Source organism: Pleurodeles waltl, chromosome 10 (genome assembly GCF_031143425.1).
Source record: "Pleurodeles waltl isolate 20211129_DDA chromosome 10, aPleWal1.hap1.20221129, whole genome shotgun sequence".
Taxonomy (NCBI): Eukaryota; Metazoa; Chordata; class Amphibia; order Caudata; family Salamandridae; genus Pleurodeles; species Pleurodeles waltl.
The window spans coordinates 821,859,109-821,875,001 of NC_090449.1; the positions used below are offsets into that span (position 1 = coordinate 821,859,109).

The 15,893-nt window shown below is 43.3% G+C and overlaps 1 protein-coding gene across 1 annotated transcript in view; it reads left to right on the forward strand.

Moving 5' to 3' along the window:
* Positions 1-12,258, forward strand: part of CTNNB1 (catenin beta 1) — a 60,038-nt gene extending 47,780 nt beyond the window's left edge. Inside the window, 3 exon segments of the mRNA XM_069211485.1 lie at positions 5,937-5,997; positions 8,495-8,724; positions 11,495-12,258. Coding sequence (XP_069067586.1) covers positions 5,937-5,997; positions 8,495-8,703 — 270 coding nt within the window. The 3' untranslated portion in view covers positions 8,704-8,724; positions 11,495-12,258.
* Positions 12,259-15,893: the final 3,635 nt, after the last annotated feature.

Sequence of the window (15,893 nt, forward strand, 5' to 3'; positions counted from 1 at the left end):
TCCGAGACCGTCGAGCCAGAAGACTTCAAATGGCGTCCGCGCCGACAGCCCACCGAGAGTTCGAGGAACAAGAAGAGGAAGGTACCTTCTCGATCCACGAATCTGACTCCGAGGAATTCGATGACCCACAAACCGTGAGTAAGACGTCGAAAACAACACATAAGAAGATTGACAAGGCCCAGGGGACGCCACTGCCTCCAGGCCATGGCTCGACCCATATATTCAGTGACCGACCGTCGGCACTGAAAAAGGCCCAAACAGTGCCGAGACAGTCCGACTCCGGTCGAGACACCGGTACGCAGCCTTCTCGACACCGAGAAAGTGCTGGAGACAAGCATCGACACCGAGATAGCGGTGTAGACACGGCTCGACGCCAAGACAGCGGCACCGACGAAGATAGACACCGAGAGGTTTCGGCCCCGAAAAAAAGTCAGCTCGGAGCCGAAAAAAGATGCAGACAGGGTTTCGGCGCCAAAACAACCTGCAACCGACCCAGTTTCAGGCTCTTATACAGAGGAGCATTCACTAACCTCCCAAATGCGAAAGCATAGGTTCGAGGAAGAGCTGCAATCTACCGATGTAGACCATACGCAAAAGCGTATCTTCATACAGGAGGGAACAGGGAAAATAAGCACCCTTCCCCCTATTAGAAGAAAGAGAAGACTGGAGTTCCAAACTGAACAAACACCACAAACAAAGGTGGTGAAAGGTTACTCCACCACCCTCTCCTCCACCTGTAATTCACGTCTCACCAGCACAAACTCCATCACATTCCCCAGCTCACACCACCATGAGCCAGGGTGACCAGGATCAGGACGCATGGGACTTATACGACGCCCCAGTGTCAGATAACAGCCCGGAGGCATACCCTACAAAGCCATCTCCACCAGAAGACAGCACTGCGTATTCTCAAGTGGTGGCTAGAGCAGCACAATTTCACAATGTAAGCCTCCACTCAGAACAGGTCGAGGATGACTTTTTATTCAACACCCTCTCCTCCACCCACAGCTCCTACCAAAGCCTGCCTATGCTCCCTGGTATGCTCCGGCACGCAAAATAAATTTTTAAGGAGCCGGTCAAAAGTAGGGCAATCACACCAAGAGTGGAAAAAAAGTATAAGGCGCCCCCTACAGACCCGGTTTTCATCACTGCACAGCTGCCACCAGATTCCGTCGTCGTAGGAGCAGCTAGGAAAAGGGCCAACTCCCACACATCTGGGGATGCACCACCCCCGGATAAAGAAAGCCGCAAGTTCGATGCAGCTGGAAAGAGTCGCAGCACAGGCTGCAAACCAGTGGCGCATCGCCAACTCTCAAGCACTACTTGCGCGCTATGACAGAGCCCATTGGGATGAGATGCAACACCTCATTGAACATCTACCCAAAGACCTACAAAAAAGGGCAAAGCAAGTGGTTGAGGAAGGTCCAAACATTTCAAACAACCAGATACGCTCCTCCATGGACGCAGCAGACACAGCTGCAAGGACAATTAATACATCCGTGACCATCAGAAGGCATGCATGGCTACGAACGTCTGGGTTTAAACCAGAGATACAGCAGGCAGTTCTCAATATGCCTTTCAATGAAAAAGAACTGTTCGGTCCAGAAGTGGACACAGCCATAGAAAAACTTAAAAAGGACACGGACACTGCTAAAGCAATGGGCGCACTCTACTCCCCGCAGAGGAAACTACGGCACCTTCCGCAAGACACCCTTTAGAGGGGGGTTTCGGGGTCAGGCCACACAAGCCAGCACCTCACAGGCAACACCGTCCAGTTACCAGGGACAGTACAGGGGAGGCTTTCGGGGCCAATACAGAGGAGGGCAATTCCCTAGGAATAGGGGAAAATTTCAAAACCCCTGCAACTAAGCAGTGACTCACATGTCACTCATCCCCTCCACACAACACCAGTGGGGGGGAAGAATAGGTCATTATTACAAAGCATGGCAGGAAATCACTACAGACACTTGGGTTCTAGCAATTATCCAACATGGTTATTGCATAGAATTTCTACAATTCCCTCCAAACATACCACCAAGAGCACAAAATTTATCACAACATCATTCCGAGCTCCTGGAGACAGAAGTTCAAGCACTATTGCAAAAGAATGCAATCGAATTAGTACCAAACACACAAATAAACACAGGAGTTTATTCACTGTACTTCTTAATACCAAAGAAGGACAAAACGCTAAGACCAATCCTAGACCTCAGGATAGTAAACACATACATCAAATCAGACCACTTTCACATGGTCACACTACAAGAAGTGCTACCATTGCTCAAACTACACGACTACATGACAACCTTAGACCTCAAAGACGCGTATTTCCATATACCAATACATCCATCGCACAGGAAATACCTAAGGTTTGTATTCAAAGGAATAAATTACCAATTCAAAGTATTGCCTTTCGGTTTAACAACAGCACCAAGAGTCTTTACAAAATGTCTAGCAGTAGTCGCTGCACACATCAGAAGGCAGCAAATACATGTATTCCCGTATCTAGACGACTGGCTAATCAAGACCCATTCGTTATCAAAGTGCTCACACCACACAAATCAAATCATACAAACCCTCTACAAACTGGGGTTCACCGTCAACTTCGCAAAATCCAACATCCTGCCGTGCAAAGTACAACAGTACCTAGGAGCCATAATAAACACAACAAAAGGAGTAGCCACTCCAAGTCCACAAAGAATTCAAAACTTCAACAACATCATACAACGCATGTATCCAACACAAAAGATACAAGCAAAGATATTACAACTCCTAGGCATGATGTCTTCATGCATAGCCATTGTCCCAAACGCAAGACTGCACATGAGGCCCTTACAACAGTGCCTAGCATCACAATGGTCACAAGCACAGGGTCACCTTCTAGATCTGGTGTTAATAGACCGCCAAACTTACCTCTCGCTTCTATGGTGGGACAATATAAATTTAACAAAGGGCGGCCTTTCCAAGACCCAGTGCCACAATACGTAATAACAACAGATGCTTCCATGACAGGGTGGGGAGCACACCTCGATCAACACAGCATACAAGGACAATGGAACGTACATCAAACAAAACTGCATATAAATCACCTAGAACTGCTAGCAGTTTTTCAAGCACTAAAGGCTTTCCAACCAATAATAGTTCACAAATACATTCTCGTCAAAACAGACAACATGACAACAATGTATTATCTAAACAAGCAAGGGGGGACACACTCAACACAGTTGAGCCGGTTGGCACAAAAGATATGGCATTGGGCAATTCACAACCAAATTCGCCTAATAGCACAGTTTATCCCAGGGATTCAGAATCAACTCGCAGACCATCTCTCGAGATCACCAACAGGTCCACGAATGGGAAATTCACCCCCAAACTCTGAACACTTACTTCAAGATCTGGGGAACACCTCAGACTTGTTTGCGACAAAAGCGAACGCAAAATGCCAAAACTTCGCATCCAGATACCCACACAGGCAGTCCCAGGGCAATGCCCTATGGATGAACTGGTCAGGGATATTTGCCTATGCTTTTCCTCCTCTCCCTCTCCTTCCTTATCTGGTAAACAAACTCAGTCAAAACAAACTCATATTAATAGCACCAACTTGGGCAAGGCAACCCTGGTACACAACGCTGCTAGACCGATCAGTAGTACCACACATCAAACTGCCCAACAGACCGGATCTGTTAACTCAACACAACCAACAGATCAGGCACCCAGATCCAGCATCGCTGAATCTAGCAATCTGGCTCCTGAAATCCTAGAATTCGGACACTTACAACTTACACAAGAGTGTATGGAAGTCATAAAGCAAGCCAGAAGGCCATCCACCAGGCACTGCTATGCAAGTAAATGGAAGAGGTTTGTTTGCTACTGCCATATTAATCAAATCCAACCATTACACGCAACTCCAAAAGATGTAGTGGGTTACTTGCTTCACTTACAAAAATCTAACCTAGCTTTCTCTTCCATTAAAATACACCTTGCAGCAATATCTGCAGACTACCTATTCAACTTCCCTTTATAGGATACCAGTCATTAAAGCATTCATGGAGGGCCTTAAAAGAATTATTCCACCAAGAACACCACCTGTTCCTTCATGGAACCTAAATGTTGTCCTAACTAGACTTATGGGTCCACCTTTCGAACCCATGCACTCCTGCGAAATACAGTTCCTAACCTGGAAGGTTTCATTCCTCATCGCCATTACTTCCCTAAGAAGAGTAAGCGAGATTCAGGCGTTTACAATACAAGAACCTTTTATTCAACTACACAAGAATAAGGTCGTCCTGAGGACCAATCCTAAATTTTTACCAAAGGTTATTTCACTGTTCCATCTAAATCAAACAGTGGAACTTCCAGTGTTCTTCCCACAGCCAGATTCCGTAGCTGAGAGGGCACTACATACATTAGATGTCAAAAGAGCATTAATGTATTACATTGACAGAACTAAAAACATCAGAAAGACGAAACAACTATTTATTGCATTCCAAAAACCTCATGCAGGAAACCCAATATCAAAACAAGGTATAGCCAGATGGATAGTTAAATGCATCCAAATCTGCTACCTTAAAGCTAAACGACAGCTGCCCATTACACCAAGGGCACACTCAACCAGAAAGAAAGGTGCACCCATGGCCTTTCTAGGAAACATCCCAATGCAAGAAATATGTAAGGCAGCCACATGGTCTACGCCTCACACATTCACCAAGCACTACTGTGTAGACGTGTTATCCGCACAACAAGCCACAGTAGGGCAAGCCGTATTAAGAACATTGTTTCAGACTACTTCCACTCCTACAGGCTGAGTCACCGCTTTTGGGGAGATAACTGCTTACTAGTCTATGCAAAACATGCGTATCTACAGCGACAGATGCCATCGAACTGAAAATGTCACTTACCCAGTGTACATCTGTTCGTGGCATCAGTCGCTGTAGATTCGCATGTGCCCACCCGCCTCCCCGGGAGCCTGTAGCAGTTTGGAAGTTACCTTCAACTATTTGTATATATATCATTTCAACCTTATATAGGTACATACTTAGTCACTCCATTGCATGGGCACTATTACTACAATACAACTTCTACCTCGCCCTCTGCGGGGAAAAACAATCGAGGATAGAGTCGACGCCCATGCGCAATGGACACAAAAGGAGGAGTCACTCGGTCCCGTGACTCGAAAGACTTCTTCGAAGAAAAACAACTTGTAACACTCCGGCCCAACACCAGATGGCGAGCTATTGCAAAACATGCGAATCTACAGCGACTGATGCCACGAACAGATGTACACTGGGTAAGTGACATTTTCAATTCTAATCTGCTTTGGTCCTGCTTCACTGTCTTTCCTCCCGCCTCCCCCATTTGGACTATTGCAAGCATGCCGCCCCTTTTGAGTATACCAAGATACACGCTATTGCCTTATCTTTACCTAGCTAGATACAGCCTGCATTTTACTTCAAAAGTACATTTGACTGCTGTTGTGTCCTTCTGGCAAATTTTCCCATTCTTCTGGTTATGCTTGGATAGCCTTTGAATGGGACAAATATCCCAGTAATGAAAATCTTGAAGGATTGCAACTTAAGTAGTTAAGGTCTGCAGTATCCAAAAACGTGCAGTGAAATGCCTTCTCATCAAAATAGAGTGTGACGTTTTGGGGAGGAGTGAACTATTGGTGACTGTCCGGTTTGCAATTTGGGAGCAAGGTGTACGTTTCGGTATCGTTTTCCCATAGTATGAGTCCGGTATTAAGTTGTTCATGCTGTGCATAACACCTCATCAGGTTTTTAATAATTGACGTGTATCTATACCAACTCTGGATGCAGAACGGTCACAGGCAAATGACTTGTTTTGCCTATTAATGTACGTCTTTACATTGAGCTTATCGCCTAATTGTTGGAAGATCAAAAAAACTGCTAAACGGTTAATATTCTTATTTCTTTCAGACAGGAGATCTGGGACTTGATATTGGTGCGCAAGGAGAAACGCTAGGATATCGCCAGGATGGTATGTCCTGTTTTTTTTTCAATTGAGATGCAGTCCGCTCTTTAGTGTGTAACATTCTAGGCGTTACTCGTAAGTCAATTAAACAGGTTGTTTCTATACTGTTTTTCGACTGCGTAATTGCCTGTCACACTCGTAAGATTGAATTGACTGAATTATTGCATGTTCTTATTGCACTGCATGTTGGTACCATGTTCGAGATCCTGTAGAGTGGTGCACCGCCTCGCTACATTTAGACTGGATTGTTCTTTTTCTTTTTGGAATGTTTGTATTGTTCACGATGCTTGAACACAGTACCTTTCCCGCAGAAGCCCAAAGAGTTCAGAGGTGCTTTGGAATGGAAGAATGCTGTTAGAAACATTATAGGAGGTCAAAGACCATACCCCGATTTTTAATATTTGGGAAAAATCTGAAATCAGTTTGGCAGTGGGTCAGTCGTGGCATCCATGTTGCTAAAGCAACGTGGCTCCTATAAACCTAGACCTTTGTAACCTCTCTCACACAGGCTTATGGAAGTATTCACAGAGGTGAGGTGGCCAGCCACACGCAGGTGTTGTGGCCAATTGGAACGGGTTCAACCACTGGTGTAGGAAGGTACACTTGATGTGTAACATGAGGAATGCAACCACTTTCAGATACCTACTGCATCTCATAAATGCAAATCTGTCATACATCAATTAGGGTATACCTGTTGGCTACAGTTATATACTTGTGGCAAAAAAGTTTTATCGGGTACCTCAGCTGTATTTGGAAATAAACTTAGTGAGTAGGATTGCACTGCCAAAGTGTGCATCATACCAAAGTGGAATTCTCAGCCTTGTGGTGAGGCAACTTCTGACCCCTCCCTCGCCCTTTTCAAAAGATGCACAAAATAGAGCACTTTTTCCGAACTACAAAACTGCAGCTTCGGTTGCAATCACATCCCTAGTCAGGGTGGATAAACTGCATGTTCGAACTAAGCTAGAGCTGTAATAAAAGATGCACAGGGATAGCTACATCCCTGCCCCTTTTTATTCAAGCGGTGGTATCACATTTTCATGTAGGTAAAACTACTGCTCTCCATCTAGCAGGTCTAGTGTTCTTTCAACACGCAGAAGGGATGTGGGTAAACATAGCTAAGCCAATAAAGAAAAATGAGTGAGTGGGTTATTTGCCTTCCTTTTTGCATTTAACAGGAAATTTAGGTCTACTGGTGTCAAAGGTACTATCGCAAGATCAATGGTACAACCATTCAGACCTGCTGTCCCTAGTGGCGGAAGCAAGTGGCTATACTCTATTGCAAACCAGGAGCGCATTCAACCATGAAAAAAGGCACTAGTCTTCCGTGCAGATCTCATTAATGGCATACATGAACCAACATTGCCATCAGTACTCACCTTCACAAAACTCAGGATATCTATGCGAATAGGAAGGCACAGGTAAGGATTGAAAATACCTTCTTGCGACCACGCATGCACTTACAGCCATCATCCTACAAAGGTTTAATACTGCCCTGTGTGGACCTCCGTGTGAATTCAGAAAAGACTCCCTTTTCAAAACGAAAATTTCTTAACTGACCGTTTTGCAGCTTCAGGATTTCTGGATTATTCGATCCACCCACTTTCCCAGTGAAGACCTGTGGGTAGGCAAAAAAGAGTAAAACTGAATATAGCATGTAAAGTAGGCTTTAAGAGAAATCAGACTCCAAACAAAGGTGGAAAACAAATCTGAATACGACGACCTCCACACGCTGGCTTTGTGGGCTTATTTTTCGATGTCCTAGCTGGGCTGCTACTTCCACCACTGGTGGGCTGAAACGAAAGTGAAAGATCGGAACAATTCCATACCTGTACAGTAGATGGCAGAAAAATGCACTTCATATGAATTCAGTATTACGCTTCAAAACTTACAGGTAAGTAGTCTTTGTATGAAACAATTCTCTCCATTTCCAAGAATCAAAACTTCTCGTCTTGCAGTTTACCTTCCTGGTAAATACTGACATGGTGGACAACTCGTACTGGTGCGTGAGGGCTCTGGTTAATCGAACCCCTCATATTGCCCGCACCTTTCCCTTCCGTAATGTTGAATTTTGTGCTGGAACAGATTCTAAAACCACAAACATGTGAAATGTTTATATCTGACATCAGTTTGGTACATGGAAATAGGGCAGTCTCGAACGCTATTACAGTTAACTTCTTCTAGGAACTTGGGTATCTGCCAGCAGGAGACTTCGGTGCAGCATACGCCTGCCTTTGAATAAAAGTAAATCTCTGCCAGATGTTTAACTTTAATGGTGCCAAAGGCTGCACCAATACCCCAGCTGGTTTTGACACTTAATGGATGGCAGACATCTTTGCACAGTGTACCCACTTCTTTTTGCACAATAAAGTGGATGGCTGAGCCACCCAATGTAACACACTTAGAAAGTAGATATACTTAAAATCTGTGTTTAAAAGCAGGTTTTTTTTTTTTTTTTTTTTTTTAAATGTTAATTGACACTTTTTTTTTTTTTCTCCCCCAGATCCTAGTTATCGTTCTTTCCACTCTGGGGGTTATGGCCAAGATGCCATGGGTCTGGATCCGATGATGGAACACGAAATGGGAGGGCACCACCCCGGTTCTGAATATCCAGTTGATGGACTGCCTGATCTTGGACATGCACAGGACCTTATGGATGGTTTGCCTCCTGGTGACAGTAATCAGCTGGCCTGGTTTGATACAGATCTGTAAATGTTATGTTTTTTTTTTTAGGTAAGCATTTGAGGTTTGGGCAAAATTACTGATTTTTACTTTTGTACTTCTAATACTTTTTTTAGAAGTTCTGAAATGGTGTTGGTAATATAAAGTATCAGATTGTTTTTAGCAAATGTAAGTGAAGCACAATGTAAAGTTGATTTTTGTCTCCTAGTATTCATTTGATAACTTCTTCCCCCCCAAAAAAAGCAAAAACGGGTTGTTTAGTATTTGATAATTTTGATGTGTCCACATAGTATGTTGGCATTTCCTTTCGCGGGCACTAGGCCTATCCACACAAGGGAGGTACCATTTATATTGGGAGACTTGGAAACGCTGGGTGGAAGGAAATGTGTGGCTCCTCTCGGATTCCAGAACTTTCTGTCACTGCAATGTGAGTGTTTGTTTTTTTTTTTTGCCAAATTTTGAGGTTTGCAAAGGATTCTGGGTAACAGAACATGGTGAGAGCCTCAAGCTAGGTGTCTAGCTTCCAAAAATGCATAGGTTTGGTAAGTTTCCCTAGGTGCCGGCTGAGCTGGAGGCCAAAATCCACAGCAAGGCACGTTCCAAAAAAAAGTCGGTTTTCAGTGTAAAAATGTGATGTGTCCATGTTGCGTTTCCTATCGCAGGCATTAGGCTTAACCGTGCAAGTGAGGTACCATTTTTATCAGGAGAGTTGAGGGGGAACACAGAAGAACAAGGGTTATTGCCCCTTGTCTTTCTCTACATTTTTTCCTTCCAAATGTAAACTGTTTATTAAAAAAAAAAAAAACATTTTTTTTTTTTTTGAGAAATGCCCTGTAATTCGCATGCTAGTATGGGGAACCCGGAAGTCAGATGTGCAAATAACCACTGCTTCTCAACATCTTGTGCCCATTTTGGAAATACAAAGGTTTCCTTCATACCTATTAATCAGTTTTTATATTTCTGCAAATGAATTGCTGTATACCAGGTATACAATGAAAATCCATTGCAAGGTGCCGCTCATTTATTGGCTCTGGGTACCTAGGCTTCTTAATGAACCTTACAGGTATTATATATCCCCACAACCAGATGAGTCCAGCAGACATAACAGTACATTGCTTTCAAAAATCTGACCCAGCAGGAAAAAGTTAGAGTAAGACATGGAAAGAATTGTTTTTTTTTTTTCTTTTTTTTTTACCTCAATTTTCAATATTTATTTTTTTCAGCTGTTTTCTGTAGGAAAACCTTGTGGGATTTGCCAAATTACCCCATGCTGAATTCAGAATTGTCCACTTTTCAGAAATGTTTTGCTTTCTAGGATCCAGCATTGGTTTCACAACCAATTCTGTCACTAACTGGAAGGAGGCTTAAAAGCACAAAAAAGTAAAAATGGGGTATGTCCCTGTAAAATACCAAAATTGTGTTGCAAAATGGTTTTTTTTTTTTTTTTTTTTTTTTTTTCTGATTCAAGTCTGCCTGTTTCAGTTTTAATAGAGGGAAGAATAGTCATTCCACAGTATAGATCCACCTGAAGGAACAGAGTTTGAATAGTCCATTGACGTTCATCAGATGATTGTTACTCTGTGCACTTGAAGGCAGTCGGGCAGTACTTTTTTATGACCATGCAAATGGGACATGTTGGCTGTACCTCCCCTATGGCAGTGAAATACCTTTCTGAATGAATACGTTTACTACAAACTTTTTAGAAGATATAGTTGGGTTTAGCACCATGAATCTTTTATCTGGATTCACATGCTGTGCATTATTCTGCCAACTATTGGTTTGGTCTAGAATTTCTACTAATTCACCAAAAATATAACATTTTTGTTTTTTTCTTTTCCACCCCTGTTTGCTGGTAGGTGTTGACGGAACCTCCATTTGGTGTCTTTGTGATGTTGTACTTGAGGGGGGGAGGGCTTATTATTTCTGACTTCGCTTTTTCACATATTCTTTCATAGAACTGGTCTTCATTTCCAGCACTTTTTAGGGAACTTCATCTTGTTGAATAGCCTCCATTCCAGCTTTTGTGAAACAAATATACTGTTTTAACATTTTGCCACTTCTAGAAGTGAAACACCACAGCTACTAAGGCGGGAGCAGTGATTTTTAATGAAGCTTCTTGGTCTTCACTGCATACCATTTAAAATTTGACTTTAGAACGGAATGCTTGTCACCTGTGTCAAAGGAAGTATTTTCAAAGCACCCTTTGAAGTTAGACTTGGTGCAATTTCTTAAAACCAGACACATGGACAAGATTGAATCCATTAATACTCTAATACTTCCTGGATGCACCAGTCCTTTGCATGATAGACTGTCTCCTTGATATCCCTAGCTGGCACTTATTTCCTAGCTCACTAAGTAAGAGTGCCGCATGAACATATTGAGAGATCTTCCTTATGGCCTCTGTTATCAAATCATTTGATAGTATTGTGTCCAGGGACAAGGTAGTGAAGACCTCACAAACGCAGGCCTTCACCTTATTGAGGTTTCATAGTTGCATTACTCCATCTGCAGATTCTTTCTCTCAACAGTGTACTTGTTCTTTGCTTGCAAAGGTTAATCCTTTAAAAATAAAATAAAAAAGGGGATGAACTATAATTTTGCATAACCCAATAAATTGTTGTGTTGGATTGGAAATATTATTAGTCTCTTGTAATGTCACCCCGATCTTAAACCTCTTCTAGTTAACTTGCTGTTAAGTGTTTGAAACAGTTGAACGTTGATTGCATGTTTAACCACATGCATTGTAGTAATGTTTTGGAAATTATCGCATTTGTAATAAATTAACTAAAACAGATAATTTATTTTCTTCTCTCGTTTACAGCTGTATCGTATGAGTTTGCATTGTGATTGGCTTGTAAAGTTGCCGAGAGGGTTGGACTAGTATCTCAGAAAGTGCCTGACACTAACCAAGCTGAGTTTCTTGTGGGAGCAACAGAAATAACTTTCTTGTCCTTTTGTTTGGAGTACCCATACAAATGGAATTTTGAAGTGACTCTTCTCAAAGAATGCACAAGAATGGATCGATCGCAAGATGTTTATCAAACCTAGCCTTGCTTGTTTCATTTTTATTTTTTTATGTTTATTTTTTTTTTATTTCCTGCAATGGTACTGACTTCTGCTTGCATTGTAGTTTCTACTGTTAAGAAGTGTTTTTTTTTTTTTGTTTTCTCCTTCCAGCAGTACTGTTTCTTTTTTTTTTTTTTTTCTTTTCAAAGTTTCTGTAAGTTATAGTTATAGTGAAGTATTGCTACATTTAAATTTCGAATTTTTAAGGATCAAGTTAATGGTGTAGAACACTAATTAGTAATCATTCTTAACTGTATTCTGAAAGTGTAACATTGTGTAGCCTTTTGTATAAAAACGAAAATAGACAAATAGCAATGGTCCAATTGGTTTCCTTTATGAAATGCTTAAAATAAGCAAGTTGATTTATAATTTTTTATTATTTTGAGATGTCTGGGTAGGGGGCCAGTTAAACTGTTTTTGGAAGCTTTTATTGGACAGATTACCAGTTGCCTTTTTATCCCAAAGTTGTAGCCTGCTGCAATACAGATGCTTCGTATAAAATGGCTCATATGAATTAAAGTGGACTTTTAATTCAATGTTGTGAAGTTATTTGAACTGTTGACACTATAAAAATCGTATGATTTGCACATCACCTGGGAATGAAAAAAGTAATGGGTCACCGCCTTTAGTGATTTTGCATCTATCCAGATGAATTGGAAATCCCACAGGCATCTTCAGCCCCTCTCCATTGAACAGTAAAATAGAGCTCCCTCAGCCTTTTAGAATATAATCCCACCATCCTGCACTAACTGATATTTGAACTGGCAGCCATATCATTCTCCTTGGTGTCGAGCCGAGTAAACCTTTTTTACACCAAACTCCACAGCTGAGGACACCTAAGAACATAATGTTCGATGGCATGTGTGGCTGTTGATCAGGGTTCTTCAAACTAGGGGATGCACCCTCTAATGGGGGTGCCTCAAGTGTTCCGGGGGGTTGCTCTGGCCAGAGGAAGCATTATGCAGATAACATTAAAAAAAAAAGTTTCTTCTTTTCTTACATTTTAAAAAAAAAGGTAACAGAACTTTGCTACAATATTTAAACAAGTCTAGACATAGTTAAACATTGCCAACTTAAAGGGGGGGGTGGGGGGGGAGGACTTGTCATTAAAGTTTGAAAACCACTGCTGTAGATAAACATGCATTGCATAAGTCTGCCATCTAGTGTTGGGTCCAGTGTCTTGCAAGTTGTTTTTGTTTGAAGAATATTTTTGATTCATGAGATGGAATGACTCTTCTAGGTGATACTGTGCATAGGCATAATGTCCTTTGTTAGATTGTTTTCTCTCCGCTATATGGTTGACGTGTGTTCCTCTCCCTCTGGTATTCTTCAGCTCGGTCTATTCCAAACTCTTCTTTTCCATCCTTCTTTCAGCATCTGTATTGTATTTAAACTGAGTTTTCACAATCTAATGCAGTCTAACTGAATTTCTACGTCTGGGGTTGGTTTGCTGCCCTTTGGGACACAAGTGCCCATCTTGGGCCTACTACTCCATGTGTTGAGATATACAGGACTGATGGAACGGACTCCATTTCGGTTTGCCCTCCATGCCACTCGAAATTCCCACACCAACCAACACCTGGTGTGTAGCCTGTGCTTGTCCCTGGACTGTAGAGAAGAAACCTGTGACACCTGTTGGTCTTTTCAATCCAAAAAGACCCTCCCGTACCGAAGAGTGTGTCGGTTGGAGATGACGTCAGACACCGGACGACACTCCTGATGCTTTTGGGGAAAAGCATGCACAGGAGGAGATTACACTCAAAGAGGCAGTCTTAATGGAAGATTCGGATGTTCATTCGGACATCAAAAGTCCGCCTCACCTCAGTGCCACCTGTGAGTAAATCAGCCCAGATACCCTATACAAAGACTATAAAGAAACACAACAGGTAGTCAGTCCACCACTGCCTTTGGGCCATGGTCGGATCAGAAAATTACAATTGGATGCCCGCCTTCTGGCTCTGCACTGAAGATAGCCAAGTCTAAACAGTCTTTGGCATCGACCTCTGGCTCTGCACCATCTCATACAGCCTCAGGTTTGAGTCGAACCTTCAATCCAAATGTTTCACCTCCGAGCAAGAAGCCATCCACACACGAGGTGATGGCTTAGTCAACATAAAGACTCCACTTTGGAACCGAACATTCTGCCTTCCAGGGACTCTAGTCATTCTTCTGAAGTAACTTCACCAGTGGACCCAATCCTTGAAACAGTGGACGCTCGTCAGCAGTATATCCAGAAGGGAACAGGAAGAATTGCTTATCCCTCTGTCCCAATTAAAAGACAACTACTCTATCTACTCCACCTAAAAAGGTCTCCAAGGACAAGACCCCAGTTCGACCTTAGCCTTCTCCACCACACTTTCCTTTGCTTCCTCTTTCGCCTCCAGTTATCATGGAGTCACAAATTTCTCCACGAGGTTCACACCACCTCGGAGATAATTTGGGGGACATTCCACAAGGTATAGACCTATGGGATTCATACGATCCAAATCCCATACTACAAAATGACCCTCATTTATACCCTGCACAACCTTCAGCTCAAGACGGCACAACTTCATATCAGCAGGTGATAGCTGCAAATCACAATGTACAAATGCACTCTGACCCTCTTGAAGAGGATTTTCTCTTTCATGCGCTCGCTACCACCCATAGTCAGTTTCTGCCCATGCTTCCAGGAATGTTTAGACATGCCACAGACATTTTTAAAGACCCTGTTCGATCAATAGTTATTACCATAATTTTTGGTTTTTAAAAATAATAAAAGCGGCCCCTACAGACCCTATATTTTATTTGGTCACAAATCTCTGGATTCTACAGTTAGGACGGAAACATGCTAATAGCCAATCAACAGGAGGTGCACCTCCCCCTGATAAGGAGAGCAAAAAACTAGATGCAGCAGGGAAAAGTGTAGCTGCACAAGCTACCGGTCACTGGTGTTTCACCAATTCACAGGCATTCCAAGCACGCTACAATAGGGCCGACTGGAATTAAATGAAGGACCTTCACCAGTAACTCCCAGAAGAACATCGCTAGAGTGGAAATGGGTTCTGGGGGCCAAACTATTTCAGACCACTCTAGATGTGTCCCTGATGCAGCTGATACTTCTGCACATAGTATGAATACCAGTATTTTCAAAAGGCATGCTTGGCTCAGATGCTCGGGTTTCAAGCCAGAAATTTGGTAAGCAGTTCTCAACATGCCTTTTGACAAAAAACATGTGGTTCGATGGCATCTGTCGCTGTAGATACGCATGTTCTGCAATAGCTCGCCATCTGGTGTTGGGCCGGAGTGTTACAAGTTGTTTTTCTTCGAAGAAGTCTTTCGAGTCACGGGACCGAGTGACTCCTCCTTTTGTCTCCATTGCGCATGGGCGTCGACTCCATCTTCGATTGTTTTTTTTTTCCGCCATCGGGTTCGGACGTGTTCCTGTCGCTCCGAGTTTCGGAACGGAAAATTAGCTAATTTCGGAAGATTTTCGTCGGTATTGTTGCGTTCGGGATCGGCGTACTTAGATTCCACACCGCATCGAAGATCGGAGAGCTCCGGTGCCCTTCGGGGTAGTTTTTTCGATCCTCCGTCGGGGCCTGGTCGGCCCGACCGCGTGCTGAAGAACGCCGATGGAACGGACCCCGTTCCGTTTCTGCCCCAAATGCCACAATAAATACCCCTACACAGACCAACACTTGGTCTGCAACCTGTGCCTGTCACCTGAGCACAGCGAAGACACCTGCGAGGCCTGTCGTGTGTTCCGGTCCCGAAAAACACTCCGAGACCGTCGAGCCAGAAGACTTCAGATGGCGTCCGCACCGACAGCCCAACGGGAGTTCGAGGAACAAGAAGAGGAAGGTACCTTCTCGATCCAAGACTCAGACTCCGAAGGATTCGACGATACACAAACCGTGAGTAAGACGTCGAAATCCACTCAAAGGAACATTTACAAGGCCCAGGGGACGCCACTGCCACCAGGCCATGGCTCGACCCATAAAATCGGTGACCGACCATCGGCACCGAAAAAGGCCCAAACAGTGCCGAGATCGTCCGACTCCAGTCGAGACACCGGCACGCAGCCTTCTCGGGACCGAGAAAGTGCTGGAGACAAGCCTCGACACCGAGATGCCGGTGTGGACACGGCTCGACGCCGAGACAGCGGCACCGAA